Raw genomic sequence first — 22200 nt, forward strand, 5'->3', positions numbered from 1 at the left:
TTAGAATTACAATAAACCTATCAAATCTAATAAATAATAATTACTAAATGTATTATTAGATTCAATTAAATTGTACATCCTACTGCTCTTTTTTATAATCATTATTTGTTAATTGATTATTTCTTTTTATTTAAATATGTAAAATAGGGACTTACGGGGTAAATTCGGATAAAACAGTTTTTAATTTATATCGGAACATTCGGAACTTTCTGATAAGGGAATTCATAAATTGAAAAAATTGTTTCAAAATATTGTAAGTAGATACTTTGAACGAAACTACTATATTGGTAGTTATTGGTTTCTTACCTATCTAAAAAAGATTACATTGGTACTATCGAGGTAAATTATGTATATTCAAAAACTCTATTTGTATAATTAAAACTGATAAAAGTCAAAAAAAATTATGTGTAATGCTATTATAGTGTGTTTTTTTTCAATAAGTTGGTAATTTTGTACTCTAAAAATCAGTATAAATGTACATGTTAATAATAAAATAGGAAGTATTATTGATGAGTTTATAAAAGCGGTATTTTGTATGTAATTTCGGACACATGATTTAGTGCACAATAATAAGTACAAATTTTATTTGGTTATTTTGTTATATAATATGAATTAGAATTTCTTAATTTTTTTTATTTTTTTATTCGAAATGTTTCTTTTATAGACTGAGATTAATAAACCTATTTTTATTTAATTAATATTTATTATAAAAAAATTTGTTAATTTTTCTTGTTAAACTGTGTTTAAAAAAAAATATTACATCAATAAACACTTTTTTTAAAACGTGAAATGCAGTCCAGAGTTAACCACTTAAATTATAACATCGTTTTTCTATGAATTTATGTCGAGGTTTACATTTTTTACAGCGCTTAAGATTTATTATTTTCAGAGATATTCGAAAAAAAATAGTACATTCTGTCTTAAGCTACGCCCCATTTTATGTTATATTATTTATTATGTAGTTTTAAAAATTATATGTACTTTTATAAAATACTTTACAATCACTTTATTTCGTAGAATATTTGTAACTGGTATTTATTCATTCCATAAATAAAGAATTATTATTATTTATTTATGTATCAATTCAATAATATCAAGAAAAATATTTAAGCTATTTAATTTATTATTACTTAAAAAAAGAAAAAACCTTAATTGATAATCGATAATATTAGGTTAGGCTTACTTACTGTATGCACAAATACGACTGAGTTGACTGACAAGTCATTGAAACATAAAAAAGATTGTATTTAATTATTGTAATTAGTAATGTCGAAACTACCTAATAATTATTATCTTTGTTGACTACATAGCTGCAAACCACTCGTACATAATATGCATAAAAAAAATTGAATTTCCATTTCTCCCTGCAGATTCTCTTCTCCATTAATGTATTACTGTTGAATTGATAGCAGTAATTTTAAAAACAATACTATAAAACTATAACTATAAAAGTGAATAATGATAGTTGATGACTGAATTTAAAAAAATCATAAAATGTTATTTAAAATAAAAAATGTTACCGATAATATAATACGTGAACTAATACCATTATTTTACACTATTTTTTTTTAAACCTATTAAATTGTGTTAAACTTGCGATATAACTATCAGATTAATATATTATTATTCATCTGTTTTTATATTTTATTTGGAAATAACTACTTTCCGGTTTTTGAGGATTCTATGATTCTTGTTTTTTTTTTGGTCAATAACTTTACAGTATAAATATGCGTTACTTATGTTTTGTTAAACTTATTTTACATTATGTTATCTGGTTGAAGATCTTGGTTTATTTGTCAACCAATGAATTCATAAGTCACAACTATTTATAGTAGATAATATTGCTACTGCTTTAGTAGCGCACTGGTGAGCCGATGGCCCCTTAAAATATACATATTTATAGTAGGATGTAATCGTTATGCGTATACTGTATATAGTGTAACAATGTATAGTCCATATAGAATATAGATAGCCAGATAGCTTCAAGTGCAGTTCAAGGTATGTGTTATTATCATCCTAGTTTGTATGTTTAAAACATGATTTTGATTTTTATTGTTACAAGTTTTTTTTATTGTATTTCAACAACCTTGAATTTATTATTTAACTATTCATGTATATTTCTGTAGGGACGAGTGGATAGACCCATTCGGGCAGTATTGTCTCACAGACTACAACAATAAACTGTACTTGTAGCCTGTATGTACCTATACGGGCTATACGGCAGCAATACTATATAATAGATCTAGGTGTTATTTTCTCTTCCGACCTTTCGTTTAATGACCACATTAATTACATTTGTAATAAGTCCAATAAAATACTTGGGTTTTTAAATCGTAACACCATCGGTTTCTCTAATATTAACGCATTGAATACTCTATATATGTCACTAGTCCGTTAAATTCTTGAATACGCTGCTATTATTTGGTCACCACATCAACAATTACATATTAATCGTATAAATAAAGTACAAAATAAATTTATAAAAATGAGCACTTTTCGGTGCGGGATTAACCCGTATACTTTTAAATCTCTAACTGATAGACGTGTTGAATTTGATGTTACCTTTATTTACAAATTATTGAACAATGATATTGATGCTCCTGATTTACTTGCTAAATTATCTTTAGCAGTTCCTTCTTTTTATTCCAGAAATCCCCAAACTTTTAAAACGAATTTTCACACCACTAACCATGGGTACGCAGCCCCTCTTGATCGTGCTTGTCGATCTATTAATAGTATGTCAAATATTGATATTTTTAATGATTCTTTGCCATCATTAATTCTTAAACTTAAAAATTGTACTTGTTAATATTTTCATTAATTTATTCTTTACTCATGCACCAATGTTCTTTTTTTCTTACCTTGTTATATTATGTATAATCCATAATTATAATCTGTACTATACTTATGCCCCTGAGGCGTCGATAAAATAAATAAATAAATAAATAAATAAATAAATAATACAGTAGTATTTATAATAATAATATTAACACGTGTTAGGTATTACGTGACTATTTACTTTTTACTTATAAAGCTGATTTAATTTTACCATTGGAATAAAATGTAGATATAGGTAAACTTAATATCATTTTGACGGTTCCGTTACTCATCCACTTCACGTCAACGAGTTACGTAAAGGCACCATGCAGGGGTATTAGTATTAAGCCCGTGCGGCTGTGCTTATACCTATTTATACGTCAGTTCGTTCACGGTTGTCAATTCAACGATGAGAATTTATAATAATAATAGTAATAATAAATAATAACAGTAGTGAAAACCAAACATGTGTGGCGGCAAACGCGATCATTACCGCCGGGTCTATCATTTTAAGTGTCAGCTCACCACGTCTTATACATATATTGGTGGATGCATTAATATTTGTTACGTAGGTACTTCCCTACGTAACACCTCCCACGACCCACTCGTCGAGCACATACTGTTATAGGTACCCACGTGACTACATCCTTTTTGACAGCCCCGAATCCCGATAATGTTTCAATTGAAACGTAATCCTATTTATTTTACTTTCGATGTTCATTATATTATTACATAGGTACCCACGATACATACGGGTATATATTTGCATTTATATCGTTAATATTATGTGTTTGTTCTGGTGTCATCACTCATAACTCTTTGAGCAGTAAAAATCTTCAAATTTGAGTGAGGTTTTTGGTAGAAAATTGGATTTAGTTGGTTCTTTAGATTTTCAGAGAGTTGAACGAAAAACATTCTATGTTTTGTATTTTGAATACAATAAAACATTACGGAAAAATTTGACAGTAATGTTAACTAATGTCACTAGTTTTCAACCAAAAGAGGAAAACCAATTATATTTTTTTCATAAATGATAAGGTAGTTGGAATTTTTACCATGAAATAAATTTTGGCCATTCTCTGCTATTTAATGGCATTATAAATGTTTAGATTTATTTAGTTATATTCAATTTATCATTTATGTATGATAACAATTTTGTTTTTGATTAAAAAATTTTATCAATTTAATACATGCTTTAAAAGTTGACTCGGCTTTCTAAAAATGTGTAATAAAACCCCCTATTGGCGCCTATGTTACCTATTGTAAGTTTAATGTTAGAACGAATTGACCAATATTATCAAACTAAAAGGTAAGAATTTAATCTGTATTCATAAATTGGTTTCTATACGATACTTTAATTTTAAGCAAATAATGTAAAATATTACAATTTTATTACCTATATCATCTATCGTTTAAAAATTAAAAAGCTGGTTATTACCAATGTACAAACACGGATACCTAATACTATTACTTACCTTGATAGTTCACTCTAATAATAAATTTAACAAAATAATACAAAATTGGTTCCTCTGAATGTAAGTTTGCTATATTGTACGTGTGTAAACTACAGAACTGTAGGAAATCATCGCGCTTCACTTATGAAATATCTTGATTTTAATATTTGCAAGTCTTATTTTATTTAAAGTAGTCCAGTAACACATTTTTTATACTTTTTGCTGTATATAGTCTATCGTTATTTTCTATGGAAAAATAATAATCTTTATTACGGGAAATAATATTTCGATATAAAGAGGTGAAAGGGGAAGAGGCCATTCCCACCATACACCTATTGTATAGCTTCAAAAAATGTTTTTTTGGTTTTTTCTAGTTATTTTTTCTGTAACAGAACTTTAACTGATTAGTGAATAGTGATTACATTAGGAGGACGTCGTACCCGCATGTGTTGTATAATATAAATATAATATATTATAGATATGTATTTTGAATGTAACATAATTTGCTGTTTTAATGCTTGAGTAAGACTAAATAACACATGCGGGTGTGACAGAGTTTTTTTTTATTAAATTAGTTTATTAATAATCAAATAAAAAGTCAGTACGATAGGGACTTTTTGATTCCGTCAAAATGTTGAGGATACAAAAACTCACATTTACAAAAAAAAATAATTTAATTTTTGATGTCTTAAACTAAAAAACAAGATTTTGAAGTTTTGAAGTTTTTTAACCATAACTGATAAAGAAATTTAAGCTACTTAATTTGAAATTACCATTATAGGTTAGATTAGGATTAAATCGAAAAACACTCTAAGCTTTTCCGATATCTTCAAAAACAAATTTTCACAAAATCAGTTAAAGTACTCAGTCAAAGTAGTTTTTGAGGTCCGCATTTAATTCAATCCAGATTTGTATACACTATACCGCATAACGTATAATTTCGCAAATGTGCAAATGAAACCGTACCGTTAGATATGAACGGTTTTCGCCGTTAGCATAAATAAGCAATGCATCTTAATGTCTTATCATAAAATAAATTACTATAATTATTGATTATACATGAACATTTGTTGCATTTTAAATTTATTTTGGTTTAACGTTTATAATGAAAATTATTTATTTATGTTTGAATTTTTACCTATACAATATAATTATTCAAGACCATACCGAGGAACTGGAGATTAAAATTAAAAAAATTAAAATGAAAAATCACCAAATGAAGTATAAATATTCATTTGTAATTTAATATTACAATACGTAGTCATTTCCTGAAATTTGGGCCATAAAATTGTATGATAAAGAATAATATTGTCATTTTATCGGAACAACGCCCAATAATAGTAAGTGGATATGGGTTTCAAAAATAGAAATGTCGACCCTTAGAATATTTTGTGTGCTGTTGTTGAAGACTGTGATTGATTTTTAATTATCCGAGTAACTGAACAGTGAAATGAATTTCATTAATTTTACACCCGTGTGAGAAGGATCAATAAAAATATATCATGAACAATAATTCCCAGAAACAACTTACCTATATACAGGGTGATTTTTTAAGCAGGGTCTCATCCTATTTTTTTACTTAAATTATTCATACGTTAAAAATCAGAATTTGAGTAAATGCACGGTTGAAGAGAAAAATGGGGTAGAGTATGGTTAAAAAATCATCCTGTATATAATATACAAACATCATATTATAAAATATAATATGATTATATACTAATTTATTTTAAGTATTTTTCTGTTGAACTTCTACTTCAAACTACTGACGACCGTGAAAGCAATATCAATGTATCATAATTATTCATAATAATGAATAGTATAGGTAGGTACACATATTGACATACCTATTGTCAGGAATGGGTTGGGATCAAAATTATGTCCGGGAAATCATTAACACAAAGGCCTATTTGTATTAACCATAATGTATAAACTAATAAACTTATAAAAGTACTGAGCAATTTATCATAAAACTATACTTTTATAAATGTATAATGGTAAAATTCAAATAAGTACTTTTTTTTTTTTTACTAATTTTAAACATAGTTTTAATCTTAAAACTAAGCTTTTATTCAGCAAATCACTTTGTTGAGAGACTTAATTAATGATTTAATCGTGGTCTAAAGTAGCCAATTTTTCTTTTTAGTTTTTTTTCTATAATCATTATAATAGGCTATTATAATATATTATGAATTATGATTATATAAATATAGTTAATGTTGTGTCTTGTGTGTATAACTAATACCTATCATTGATTATAAATACTAAATAGTATTTATGTTGTCTACCTAATCAATGCTAATTTGATTGCATGATTATATTTTACTGAATTATTGGTTAAACAGCTGCAGTATTGCTTTGATATTGCTTTTCTAGGCCATGGACCTTCCCTTTGGAGTATAAAATATAATCACTGACCCCCCCCCCCACCAAAAACATTTATTAATTTAATGCTAATACTAAAACTTAATACAATATTAAATTATTGTGAATGATTACTTTTTCTAATAGTTAAAAGCAAGTTTTAATGTGACATTTGATGTTTTTTATGGCAATATTGTCTTAAAATCTGAGACCATGTTGGGCAGAGCAATATCGTCCTTAATTTCCAATCGATTTCTTGCTTTATAGTTTTAATTATGACCATTGTAGAAAATCCATACTCACAGAAATATGTAGTAGCGAAAGCTCGCGGATAACCTAACCTTCGTCAACAAACACCGAAATTCGATCACATTTTTTGTTTGAAAACCGGGGCGGGCCATTTCTTTTGATCTTAAATCAATAAATTCATATTTAACAAGGTCTGAATCATTAATATTGTATTTAAATCTACTAGGAGAGGATTGCGTAACCATATTTCTGCTTTCGAATATGTAAAATCCAAATAAATTTTCAAGCACATCAAGATTTGTACAAATTTGCGTTTTTATGGAACTGGATAAAGTAATATTATTTTTTGAAAGCTCGTGTTGGAAAAATTGTTAAATTTTCCGATTGAAGTCTGGACCCCCGGCTAAGAACCTATAAGTAAACATAAATTATATATTTGTGCATTTTTAGATAATAACATTTTTGTAAAATACATATTTTGATTACATTTTATATTTTATTTTTATTAGCTGACCTCGTGCACATTATTTCCTTAAAAAATATCAACTCTTATATAGTTCCAACTTTGTTAAAATTGTTATTTAATATTCTGTGAATAATGGTAAAAATGGTAACTAAGAAAAAATAGAAAAAAAGAAAAGATTTAGTTTTAAATCTGTTTAGAGCAATAAGTAACTTTTTTCATATGGGTAACCAATTTCTAGCTGAAATAAACAAATATTCGATGATGATTTGAATAGCTGCTATGCCAACCTAAAATAACTGGTTTAATCTATTATCAGCAAAACCTTAGCTGCCATCTCTTACCTAATACCTACAAGCTTGTAACATGGTGACATCGATTTTTCTATAGTGGATGGAATTTTTGCTTAGTTCTCTCATTTGTAGACTTGTAGTCAGTATATATGTCATACATTTTATCATATTAATGTATTTTATATGTTTTAATTTAATATGAATGCTACATTATAATATAAAATTATTCATAGTTGATATATCAAGGTACCTTAATAAACACATAGTTACCTCTATTAACAAAACTATTGTTCAATTGTTAACTTTTAAATAAAGATGTAATTTAGAATAAAAAATTATTAAATATTGTTTTAAAACATTTATTTATTACCTAGTTTATTTTTATTAAGATTGAGAACAACGGAAATCAATGAATAGGAACAGTTCATATTTTCCTTGCTCATACTTTTGATAAATGTTGTTTATCATTATTATTTAAAAAACAGAGAAAGCTTTTCATCGAATAAGTATTCTTATTAGAAACCATTAAAATACCATATGTAGTTGAAATTAATGTTTTTTTGTAATGAGTAATGGCTATAATCTATTAATCTATAAGTAATAATAACACCCACGAATCACAATAAATATTATCATATTTTTATTTATTAATTATTATTAGTTATCAGTTATTACTATTTTATATACACATTATCTAAATTCTAAATGTTGCTTAATTGCTCTATAATAATATTTCATTGACTGTGTTTAACCGTTACACATTTTATCTTCTAAAACCTTTTAATATTTTTTGAATGTCTTAGTAGTATTATACTATTATAAGTTATAACGTAATCATATTATACTATCCAACGACCCGGTAGGGTCGATCTAGGCATAAAAAGAAAAGAGCGCCTTAAAATGCACATATACGCAATACAACACGCAAAAACTAGCCGGGTATAATTACAGGAAGCAACACTATCCACTAAAATAATATCTTGAGAAAACATAGAAAATGTGTAGTTAAATAACGAAGTTTGGGAATACCAAGTTCTAATTGGAAATTTCAAGTAAAAATGCATGCTGTATTTTTCAAATAATTTAGAACAATATCAACAGATCTATACAGCCAATTTAAATAGAAATTATTGTGTCGTATTTTTAAAATTGTATTGGATAATATTCTACATAAAATTTACAATGCACTATCCGACACCAATAGCAACTAACATACAAAAAAAAACCATATTCACTTTTTTTAAATGATCGAATCTTAAATATTTTAGTGGTCTGTTACTTTTCATCCCTTTGGTTCTTGTTCTATGGTTCTACCCTTGACTATTTACTTTCGATTTCTAAATGGCATCCCTCATTTTTGATACTAAAATGTATTAGGATAATTTTTCAAGTATCAGACCACATTTTACACATTATTTAATTAATAAGTTATATAATTGTAATAATTAATACAATTTACGTTTTTACTATTTAATCATGTTAGTTTCTTAAAAATACTTAATTTTAAACGGTAATGTTTCCAAAATGAATCCTGATGAAAGAAATTTAACAAATATTAATTGATACAAAGAAATAACTTAATAACCTATTACACTATTGGAGCCTAATAAAAATAAAGGTAATTATTTAAAACAAAAGTTAATACTCATTAAGATTCAAGAGTTGAATATTTGAAAACATTTACTTGAGAAAACAACAAAAAAAGTTAATATTTTCCAAGGTACCAACCGTTTGTGTACATAAATCACTCGTGTGACAGACGACAGCGTGAGTGCGTTACATGCATACTGTTAACGCAAGTCAATGTAATACACATTACACACTACACAGAGTATGTATTCATTTGAATTTTAGTATTTTGTATTGGGCTTAGAACATTGTGTTTTTTGGTGGAACTTTGACGATCAAAAATACGTGCAGTAATACACTAAAGGGGTATTTTATGACAGCCGTTATTTAATAAAATAACATTTTAAAGCCAATGTCGTAATTACCGGGAGGATTTGGGTATCCTATCCCTCCATAACTTTTTTTTTTAAAGTGACAAACCATAGTTAAGTACTTATTTGTGCTATTTGTGGCACTTATCAATACTATTGACAATATTTCGTCTGTATAGTTTTTGTTTTTGTCACGATAACAAGTGCGTGTACACGTGTTCTGTACGGAAATAATTTTAAAACCGTATGTAAAATGTCTTCTTCCGAAAGAAATGAGGAACGAAACTTTATATTAGAATGTATTCAAGTTTATCGTGATCATTCAGCATTATGGGAAATAAAATCTGATGATTACATGGACAGAAATAAGAAAAATCACGCGTATGATGTTTTATTGAAGAAATATCAAGAACGCTTTCCGACAGCGACATTAGATGGTGTTAAAAAAAAATTAATTCTTTACGCACAAATTATAGAAAAAAACTTAAAAAAGTAAATGATTCGTATAAATCTGGAGCTGGTTTAGAAAACATTTATCAGTCACACTTGTGGTATTTTAATGAAATGCATTTCCCTCCCGGGATCAAGAAACACCAACAAAATCACGAAGTACTTTATAAATCCTTCCACCACCAAAAGTCGCAAATGCAAGCAATGTTGATGATCAAATAGACGAAATCACTGAAAGCAATTTATCGGTGCCCCCATAATAAAAATTGGTTTTTAGTTTTTTTTCACGTTTTATGATTATTATTATTACCAACCTATATTTCATTAGAAACAACTACGTATAAGCGTGTAGCTTAAAATTAGATAATTATTCTGTTATTTTAATAGTTATTGTTAATAGCCTATGCCAGGCACTTTAGAGTAGGTACCTATACAGTATAGGCTATACTACACATTATTTTATATTTCGAGTTTTTTTTTAAAATTATTATTAATTTAATAACATTATAAAATCATTATTCATTACCATGGCTAAATAATAAATGGGGACTAAGAATAATGTTATAAATATCGAATTCTCTTCCAATAAATATGAATTCGTTATCGCAACTCCAAGAATAAACTATTGACTATTATAGCCGATGTATTGTGGAGCGGCCGGGGGGTCGTGGGGACGGTTACTATTTATAATTATTCTTATTAGTTATTACTTATTAGTTATTACTTAATAATAATACTCATGGGTAGTGTCGGTGTGCTCTATATTTTATTATTTTCGTTAAGGTACGGTTTCCCTGCAACGTCTGGACGCAGCGTCAAGCGTCACTACCGGTCTGGACGTAGGTCGCGTCTAGACGCCGCGTCCGACGCAGCCATGCTGTTCTCGCGTCTGACGTTGCAGGGAAACCGTACCTTTATTCGTTTATTATCTATAATAAATTTGACATAGTGGCATAGTAATATTATTATTTAATATTTTATAACTGTAGAATACTTAGTTAGTGGTCGGCCCTCGGTACCTAATAGACTATTTAATTAGATACCTATAGGCTATAATCCTCAACCAAGTTATAAGACATTAAGACATAATATAGTGTAGTGTGTAGATACAAAATAAAAAATGTTATACATAACAATTATGTCGTCGAGGCAGTACGCAAGTGGCCCATCTAAAAGAAAATTGAAAAACAAATTCTAGAACAAGTGTAACAAATATAGAAGTAGTCTTGATAGTTGCTTAAAAAAAAATCATTGAACTTAAATAAGGCTATTAGTCTAACGGCTGTTATGTCCTGCTAAAGTTTTATTTTTGCGTTTAAATTAAATTTAATGTCTATACATATTATACATTTCTATTCGAACTGCTGTTTTGTATTTTTTATGTGATATAGTTTATTTTCTAAAAATAAAGAAGAATTAGACATTAGTTAAGGTGACTATCAATGGAAAGAATCCAAGTTCTTTCATACAGAATAAAACTTGTATTTTTTTACTAAATTGTATAATTGAACTGTGGCAAAAATAATAGGTACCTACTACCAATATAAAAAAAAATATATGTAGCGCGATGTCCCGAACGGTCTTATGTATTATAATTATAATTATTATTATCAATTGTCGCAACGGTGTCGGATATGATCTATATAGATAGTAGTAGCAGTGTAATACTTCGCCGGTAATGTAAGTCACGATCGCTCGTCAGCACTGGGTTTTTTTTAATTGTTAAATGTTAATTACAATATATTCTGACGCCAGGTGATCCGGAGAGCGACAGGATACTGGTTGTAGAGTGTTGTGCTCTTTTTTCTTTAATTGTTTTCATTTATGCTTTAATATATATATATATTATTAATTAATAATTATACGCTAACCGTAATTATTATTTTGAGTGCCCCCTTTCCGACATATACTTTAATGCATATTTAATTATGTATATTTTAATATTGACACATTTGAATTGCATGAAATTATGTGTGCTATACTGGTATACATTAACTATCAAGAGTTGATGTTCTCTGCTATTGATTTTTCTCAATAACATGCAGAGTTTTGTAGATGATATTTTACAAAAAACCCTAGAAATATTAATGCTGATTCTATTTTACAAATTTATAATATTTAAAAAAAAGTTGCATGTACTATGTTGCCCGTTAAAAATGCTTATATTGTATTTTTGCCTTCCAAATTTTTTACTTTCCCTGGAGCGTTTTCCTAAAATTTTCTTTCATATTAACCTTTATAAATTAGGAACACAAAAAAAAGAATCAGCTCAATCAATCATATTGTTTCGGAGTCAATCCTTAACAAAGATTTCCATTTCGCCTTTATTAAGTTTGTACTATGTTTATGGAATTAATGATGAAAAGTTTTTGATTACCTTATGGTTACGGACGTTAAGGTCCGTCGTTTAAAATGATAACTATTCTATAGGCTATAGCGTATTGCGTACACTGTCACAAGCACACACTGCCCGAAGGCCATAATAGTATAATGCATGAAATATATACAATGATATTGAATGTAGTAGGAGGGTATTTTACATTTCTACAGAAATCCCAGATGTTTGACAGTCTATTACGAATTAAATATAAACAATTTATTTGTGTTTATCTTTAAATAACATTTTATTATTATTATTTTTTTTACGTAGACACAACGCTCGACAATATCAAGTTTTCCACTGTCGCCGCGCCGCGTCGGATATCCTAAATTTAAATTAGTCGGGTAATACCAAAATTGTGGCGTCGGCCGGTCGTCCCTCGTCGCATCGCAGACCGCGGGATCGCAGTGCAGCAGTTCATTGTAGTCACTCACATTGTCGGTGGTCGTGCGTTAACTGTTTGTTGCTCTGACGTCCTGCCTACGAGCTATTGGCTACAACTTCCAAGTGTCTACTACGCAGCTCTCCAGTTTTGTAATACACGTACGTTGAATTTTATTGTTAATTATTATAGTACAGGTACATGTTTCAAATTTAAGTTTAAAGATTTTTCTCTGAAAGACTAACGTTAGCCATTTCGTATTTTGAATGATGAACGAAGGTTCTAATTTATGTCTTTTTTTTTTTACAAAAAGCATTTATGCATTTACACCATTTCAATTATAATATTTGCTTAGACCTTAGTACCGCTAATAAGTAATAATAATACAATAATTTCGAAAATAACGTTATTTTTGATAATGTTCCTTTAATTTGCTTTACAGATCGTAAAATAATTATTATATTATTTTTTTTTTTTTTTTTTTAAATAGCGTTTATTGAAAAATTTACAATCTATACAAGTTATGTACAATGAGTAAATTGGAGGGAGGAATGACAATGATGGGGCAGTGAAGGGAAGCTCACAGTTGAGCTACCTTTTAATGAGTCTTAAATCTAGTTGATTAAATGTAAAAGTATTTTAGATAAGGTCTCTGGACCAATTTCTGTTGAGTCGACGGGTGGGGTTGCCGGGAAGATGTTTTGAGCGAAGATTGGATATTAATTTGTTTGGGTGGCCAAGCATTTTGCAGTGAAGTCTTGAGTAGAATGTAATTGCTGTTTGGTTGATGGATTGAACTTTGAGATCTTGATGTAAAGAGGCATTTGTAACAAACCAAGGTGCTTTGGCGACCATACGAAGGCATATTGATTGGAAAGCCAGGATTGTCCGAAGGTTTGATGGTTTGGCAGTGCCCCAGAGGGCGATTCCATATGACCATATTGGTTGGAGGAGACTTTTGTATAGAAGTAAACGGTTAGACAGGTTCATGTTTGATTTGAGGAGAGGTCTAATGACGTGTAGGCGGGAGTTGAGCTGTTTCCTTTTATTTTTGAGATGAGGACCCCAGGTGAGTCTCCTGTCGAGTAGCAGGCCAAGGTATTTGGCTTCTCTTGAGTGGGGAATTACTGAATTGTTGAAAGAAACTTCAGGACAGTCCTTAGGTCTGAGGGTGAAGGTGAAATGTGTAGATTTGAGTTCGTTTACTTTGATTTTCCATGTGTTGCACCACTTTGAAAGCATGTTGAGATGGTTATGGAGATGGTGAGAGCAAATGTCTGGATCGGAGTCAGCGGCAAGAATGGCAGTGTCGTCTGCATATGTACCCATAGTAGTGTTTTCTGTGGTAGGAATGTCAGCTGTGAATATGATGTACAAAAACGGGGCAATGTCGCTTCCTTGAGGTACGCCAGCAAGTATGTCGTAAGAGTCGGAAAAGGTGGATTCCATTTTAACATTGAATGATCTGTTTTCGATATATGACTTGAGTAAGAGATAGTATGGCGCAGGATAGATTTTGTAAATTATTTGATTTCTATTAAATATTTTTGAAATTTGATTTTAGAAAATGATTACTGGGTGATGTTACATTAGAGATCCACAATTATTAAAATTTATAGTTTTCTAGTTCACTTGAAATAAAAATAAAAACAATTAAACAATTATTTTTTCACTTTTTAATAACTAGAAGTCTAGGAATAACCTATTTGCAAAGCTGGGTTGTATTATTTATCATCCAAAATATTTGTAATGAGGTACCAAGTACCTTTGTATACCCTAGTGCTGTTATAATTAATAATGGCTTGGACTTATATAATTATGAGGTCATATTTTTAAATAGAAACATTTTATCTATAGTGTGTATTATTTATAAATTGTAGTTATAATGCCTTTACGGAAATACTATTATTCCATAATATATTTATGTAGGAAATATGTATCATTCATTTTTAGATTCTTGATATATGTCAATAAATTACACGAGTCGTACAAATTGTAGATTCATATATGTAGTGAATTCTAACGAAATAAATGACTGGGTTTTCTAAATTTGAAAATACTCCATACCCACATGCAAGCCTGGGCAAGTTAATGATAATTATTAATTGAGTTTAGTTGATAGAAAACATTTTATTATAAGTTTAAAGTTTATTGTTATCCTAATTTTTTTAACTCAGCTTAGTTTAAAGTTATATGGAAACTTACCATCAACTTATTAATTTAAGTTGTTATTAATTTATTATTATTATATTTTAATATATAAATGGCCAGTAAGAAGATTTAAAATAATAAAATGTAAATGTTTATGCAATGTGTATCATCAATAATAGTTTTATAATATGTATATATATATTTTTTATTATTATTTATAAACTAACTTAAGTTGGATTTGATTAAAAGTAACTCGTTATTTATGAAGTTTATATTAATAAAAATCATTTAAGTTAAAAATTAAAACTACATTTTTAACTCTTATGCCCAGGCTGATCCACATGTATTTTCTGTCTTAACATAGGCACACTGTACGCACAATTATGTGACTATAAGCGTTTATTAGATTTTTAAATTAACATATGTTAGATTTATCAAAAAAGCTACTTGGAGCCCTACATACCCATACATTTTTAGAAAACAGTACACAACTTTACCCTAATAACTAGTAATAAGTGTTTTTATTTAAAATTACTTTAGGTATATTGTTTTATGTTGAAACAATTAACATCGAAAACAGTATTAAAAAAAATCATGTTTTAATTATTTATGTATAATCCTTATACATTAACCCTTAATGTTATTATATTTTAATTATTTATATAAAAATAAATACCTTCACGTTATGTTATTTAGATACCTACCAATAAAGGCAAATAATAATGGCTGACAATCAGTCTTCTGATATGGAAGTAGATTGCAACAAGGTTTGTATTTGTAATGTCCAAATATTTTAAATTATAATAAATACGAGCCCAGTATCCATTCACTCTTCTCTTCAACAACACAGTTGTTCAAATTATAATTTCTATAATTTTTAAATATATAGATACTTAAAGACCATTTTTTGGATATTCGACATTTTTTGTGCCATTAAAGGAGTGTCTATACAAACTAACTTTTTTGATGTATCAAAATTTGAATGAATAGTTTTGGTGTTATTTTTCACAAAATTGGCTCATTGTTTGGAAAATGTGGGGGCATTATGTTTTTAAAACTACACTAATCACTAATCAATTACCAAAAAAATAGTAAACCATAATAACTTGTAAACATTTTTGAAGTATAATAAACATTAGATTTAAATATTCAATGTTACCCTTATATTTTATATTTTTGGTGAAACCATTTTTAAGAACTAATATCCTTAGTACCTTTATACAGTGCATGATCATATACAATTCAATAACTCAAAAATTACTGGTTTGAATTTTTTGATTGGATTTGAATAGATGCACCAACATTTTCAAAAAAATAATCTACTGAATGATTTAAACTAAAACGGTAGTGTTCTCATTTGAAAAACAGAAGTTTATATAACCAGAGAAAACTCCTTAATTGGTACTAAAATTCTGTACAGTTTTATTAAAAATATGGTCCTAAGTACATTTAAAAATTCCAAAGTTGGATTTTGAATGAATGCATTATTTAAGTTAAAAAGGGGTGGGAAGAATTGGTGAATTACCCTGTACAGTTAGTAAATACTATACACAATACAATAATTGTGATGTTATAATTATTGTTCGCAGAGTACCACACTATTTTCGTCATCAAGTGCAAGTACATCTAAATTACCACGATTAAGAGTACTATCTCTCTTTGACGGAATTGGTACAGGTAAAAAAGAAGAATCACTACATGGAAATCTACAAATAAATAAGAAAATCATATACTATACTAATAACACAAGTCCGATTTCATTTATTATGTGTGTTTATTTTTTTTTATAGGGTATTATTCATTGTTGCAGTTAGGGTTTGATATTGAAGTAATTTATGCAAGTGAAATAAATAAAGATGCGTTAATGTTAACTAAATATCATTTTGGTAACATTAAACAATTGGGTTCGGTCACTGAAATAACCACAGAAATGTTGGACCAAATCGCTCCAATAAATCTACTTTTAGGTGGTTCGCCGTGCGCCGATCTATCTGGTGTCAATTATCGAAAAAAAGGCCTTTTCAGTAATTATAAATGAATAATTAAAATATCTTTTAATTTTTAAGTATTATAATTATTACATTATGTATGTTGGATGTGCGTGATAACTGAGTGCAATTGCAAATACATCTAAATAATTATAATTGAATAACATAATAGTATTAATATGTTTATTGTAGATCCAGATGGAAGTGGTATATTATTCTTTGATTTTTACCGTGTATGGGACTATCTAAGTGTAAAAGCTGCTAGAGAAAATACACCCTTTTATTGGTTATTTGAAAATGTGGCAAGCATGGAAATTAAAAATAAAGATACAATTTCCAAGTAAATAGTATATTAACTATAAGTGAACATAATAAATTAAAAAAAAAAAAAATTATACCAAAATATTATTAATTTTTATTTCAGATTTTTTGAGTGTCAACCTGTTGCTATTGATTCACTACACTTCAGTCCACAAAGACGTAAAAGACTTTTTTGGTCTAATCTCCCTGGTATAAAAGAGCTGGCTTATGCCCGAGAGATGGATGAATATGATATGAATGAACCAAAACTAGAAGATTATTTGGAAAAGAATTTAGATAGACAGGCTAATGTAGAAAAAATTGGAACCATCACTTCAAAAAGAAGTTGCTTGCAAGATAGTATGCTATTGATTTATGAAATACTATTACTGTTTTAAAAATAAATAAATTTGTTTTATCATTTTTGTTCAGGCAGATCTAGAAATCCTGTATATCAAGACGGACAATGCACAGGCTTATTTATTACAGAGATTGAAACGATCTTTGGATTTCCTCCACATTTTACAGATATTGGTGATTTGTCAGTATCAAGTCGCCAGAAACTGCTGGGAAGAGCGTGGAGTGTGCAAGTAATTAAGGAACTATTAAATCTATTATCAGGCATATTTGCTAAGAAGTGAGTGTGATTTGCAACAATAAACAAATCTTAAATCAACATCAGTAATTTTTTTTTATTATTACCACCAAATTACCAATGGTAATAATGTATATACCTACAGTAGAAACTATTTATAATGACACCAAGATTAATGAAGTGAGTAATTGAAAGACCTGGCAAAACTCCTATATTGTATGTACCTACTAATTTGTATTGATTATTATTATGATGTCTGTATATGACTATACAGGTATTATGATGGTTATTTTTGGTTATATTAGAAAAATCCTTCATTTATAATGGCTCTATTAAACTTTTATTGAAGGTAATAATTTATAATAACCGGACCGATAATACTAAATACTATAGAAATTGAAAAAAAAATACTGTATGATTTTTATACAATAAAAGTACAAACTAAGATAACATATTATTAATCCATTTTATTATTACCGTTACTAAGGCCTAAAGAGTTTGATAGAAGATGGTTCAAATAATAATATTCAGTTGATATATTTTATAAGTCCATAATCTCAATCAAATATTAAATATTAAGTACAGGAATATAGATATACATCTTTATTATTTTACAGCTGACCTGTTGCACTTCGTTTCCCAATAAAAATACCAACTCTATAATATGATTCTCGCTTGTGATAATGCGAGCAGTAAATTATCAGGTAGAAAATCCACCTGCGGTGAATTGCAGACTGAGGTCTTAGGTGCATACTCTATAATATGAATAATATGTTTTATTTTTATTATCTATTTTGATTATGGACATGCCGATCACCAGATTTAAGTGCAACTCAGCCTCCATAGTAGGCAATTAGAATAAATTGATTTGATACATGATTTTATATACCTGCAGATCCGTCCGATAACCGATAGCTACCAAAAAACCAAAAAAATACTAATTTCTACTAACAAATTAAGAATAGATTGTTGAATTTTACTTCTCGGAACAATTTATATCTATCCGCTAATCGAACACATAAACACATAATTTGACAGACCAAAAGGTCAGATTGTAGGTAGGTAGCTGGAAAACCGCGGGCCGCCGTGCTGTACAATTAACACGTTTATTTTAATTAATAACTAATTTTCGGTTCAAAAGTCTTATTTTTTTTTACCATAAAAAGCTTCTCCTGACAATAACAATTAATATAACAAAAAAAGAATAAGCGAAATCGATCCAACTCTTCACGCGTGATGCTGTGTCCAAAGGAAATAAGGATTCGTTTATACATATATAACTAATTTTAGTGACTTAAATATAAATGTAAAACACGCTGTCGCTGACTTTTTGTAGGTATTATCAAAATACAACATTTCTGTAGAACTCAATCATATATCTCTCATCGTTAGGGCAGCGTAAGAAACGTTTTCGTTCGGTCGTTTTTTCACCGACTTATTGTGAAAATCTGAGTACCACGAAAAAGTATTTTTATTTTTCTGGTTAAAATATAGCCTATGACACTCACAACTAATTTGGCTCTCTATTGGTAAAATAATTTTCAAAATCGATTCAGTAGATCTAGAAATTATCCCCTACAAACTTAACCTCTGTTTAATAATATAGTAAAGATTAATTAATTATTATAATGGTCTTTATTTCTAGTATTATTTTTTATTTATTGAGTTCAAAGGCTTCAAAAATTAGGTCATTATCTTATAATTATACTTACATTAATTTACACTAATATTCATTAACATACTATTATCTGATTAGCTGAATTACAATGTTGGATTTACGGTTATAAATATTTAGTAACGATTTCGTGTATCGGAGTATCCATTAGATTCATTAGAACAATATAGACATATAGTTCCATGATAAATCATGAGTTTTAGGGTGAATTTGATTTTCATTATCATTAAAAATTATTGCCAATCGTCGCTTCACTTTTTTTTTAAATAACACTATTATCAAGTTTTTTAACCGAGTAAAAACTTTTTATCGACAATAATTTAGAAAAAACTAATACAATTTGAACATTTCTTATGATTAGTACGTAGTACGTACTAATAAAGTTTCAAAATATTTTGAAAATTGTATGGTGTATATAGAAAATACTGTAATAAACATTCGGTGAAAAAATCATATATCTGCGTTTAGATTTTGCTGTAAACCGGATTGGGTAAAAGTTAAGACACAATCTGATGTTAAATATTGATTTTTTTTTTATTTAAACATATTTATATAGTTAATACTATATTTATACGGACTGCATTATACTTATTGTATCCAGTCTCTTATTATTTAGTTATATTTTTTAATACAGATATATATTTAATGTTAATACTTTGGCATCCTATATAATGTTAAATTAATAACTCTTATTTTGTATAAAAAAAATTGTAGAAACTAATTAAACACATGGTATATAAATTTAGGGTTGCCACCTTTGAAAGAAAGCAGCCCCGGAGATAGGCCGATAAGCAAAAAAAAAGGTCATCAGCTAGACGCTAGTATACACACCAGTACGTGGTAGTATAATCTAAAATCTATAGCTTAGTTGAAGTGAAATGATAAGTAATGAAATGCAATTATGCAAACAAAAAAATATTTATATAATCAGTAATCACATATTTTATCATTCAAAATTACAAATTATACTATAAAAATATAATTAAAAATCCCAAACAAGAAAAATTATTTAAATTTAAAATCATACTTAACATTATTTGTTGCACATTTTAATAATTGTTACCGGAAACTAATAAAAAAAAAGGCATAATAATAAAAACAAGTCTATTTAAGACTATAAATCGTAGGTTATCTTATCTTTATCTCCGACCCGGAGAAAAATTCTCTGAACCCGGAGCCCGTAGATTTATACGTAAACCCGGATTCTCCGGGTGAAACCCGGAGAGGTGGCAACCCTAGGTGGGCCTGGGTGGGCGATTGTGTCTCTGGTAGAACTTAAGGGGGGGGGGGGGGGGTTAAATTTGTTTGAACTTTTTGTATGTATTAAGCCAACATAGTTATAACTTACAACTTTAAAATTATGTAAAACGTTTTTTATTTTATGTATTGTGATTTATTACCAAATGATGGAGATTTCTCAAAAGTTAATTTTAGGATATTCTCTTAAATCTTATTGTCATACCTGCAATTCCTTGGATAACTGATAACGACATTCCGCAGAATATAGCCCGCAGCTAGTGTTGTACAACAGAACTTAATAATAATAAATGTTTATTTTACGTAATACCTTTTTGATTACTGTTCTGAAAAAAAGAAATTGACAGGATATTGTGTTAGTGTGTTATTTATTATATATTATAATTATGTTCAATTGTTATTAAAAATGTATATTAATAATAGTATTAAATTAGTTTAAGGCGTAGTGCTCGGTGGTAAACCGCAACATTGTGTGTGTGCAAAAAAATAGAAAATCGCAAACTTCGGAAGGATGTAACTTACAAAATAATGATTTTGCAAAATTTTTTTCTAAGCAATGTTTTTGACTCGTTGAAATTCGTGTTTCAAAAAAAAAAATCAGGAAAACGCGTTGTAATTTTTTTCTTTCTTTAAACTATAAGTTAAGTTTTATCATTTTCTATATTTATTTATAATTTTTATTTTTAACACTGGATAGCCACCCTCCTACCTGTCACCAAATTTTTTTTTAGATTTTTGTGGGTGCCCCGGGCCGCATAATTTCTAACTACTGGGATGATTTCAGCAATTTACAAAGGGTCAGTAGCCAGTCCTACATGATACGCACTTATTAAATACAGCTATATTTAGTATCACAGATCTTCACATTCAAGAATTTATTATTAAAATAATAAATAATTAATTATTATTATTATTATTATTTATTGGTTCACACAATCCTACAATTTAAACGTACATTATTCATTCATTATAAAAGCGTGTTAACTGTGAAACTAAAGGCGTGTATTATTTGCTTTCATCGAATTGTTTTCACTAAGAATGTTAATTATAATATACCAATTAAGTTCAGAAATAAAATTATCATTAATACAGAAAATAATATAATTTAATACAACATAATAGATTTAGATTAATTAATTGAATACGGCTAAAATCACTAGTGTAAAATTCAAAAACACTTAATTGCAAGTTACTATACTTACTATAATAAACTATTAGGTCTTATTCTCATATCAGGCAATAATTAATGGCATCGGTTCAATTCATTAACTACAAAAGTTATATTTCGTATGTATCAAGGACAATATTTCCGGATTTTTGTTTTTTTTTAATTGCAGTCATCAACAAAAGAAAGTACTAATTTGTTTTTGTTATTAGTATATTTTAAACCAAGTGTTATTTATTTCACAAGAACAACGAAATACAATTTTAATCAGTTAAGTATT

General features: G+C 28.2%; 1 protein-coding gene across 1 annotated transcript; it reads left to right on the plus strand.

Annotated features, from left to right (window-relative positions):
• Window positions 1-12677: 12677 nt before the first annotated feature.
• On the plus strand, window positions 12678-17906 carry LOC111038615 (DNA (cytosine-5)-methyltransferase 3C-like). The gene is made up of 7 exons (XM_022321781.1): window positions 12678-12950; window positions 15637-15707; window positions 16530-16617; window positions 16731-16964; window positions 17121-17268; window positions 17353-17588; window positions 17661-17906. The coding sequence occupies exons 2-7, from the start codon at window positions 15663-15665 to the stop codon at window positions 17867-17869; spliced, it is 960 nt and encodes a 319-aa protein (XP_022177473.1). The 5' UTR covers window positions 12678-12950; window positions 15637-15662; the 3' UTR covers window positions 17870-17906.
• Window positions 17907-22200: the final 4294 nt, after the last annotated feature.

The sequence above is a fragment of the Myzus persicae genome, unplaced genomic scaffold (assembly GCF_001856785.1).
Source record: "Myzus persicae strain clone G006 unplaced genomic scaffold, MPER_G0061.0, whole genome shotgun sequence".
NCBI lineage: Eukaryota > Metazoa > Arthropoda > Insecta > Hemiptera > Aphididae > Myzus > Myzus persicae.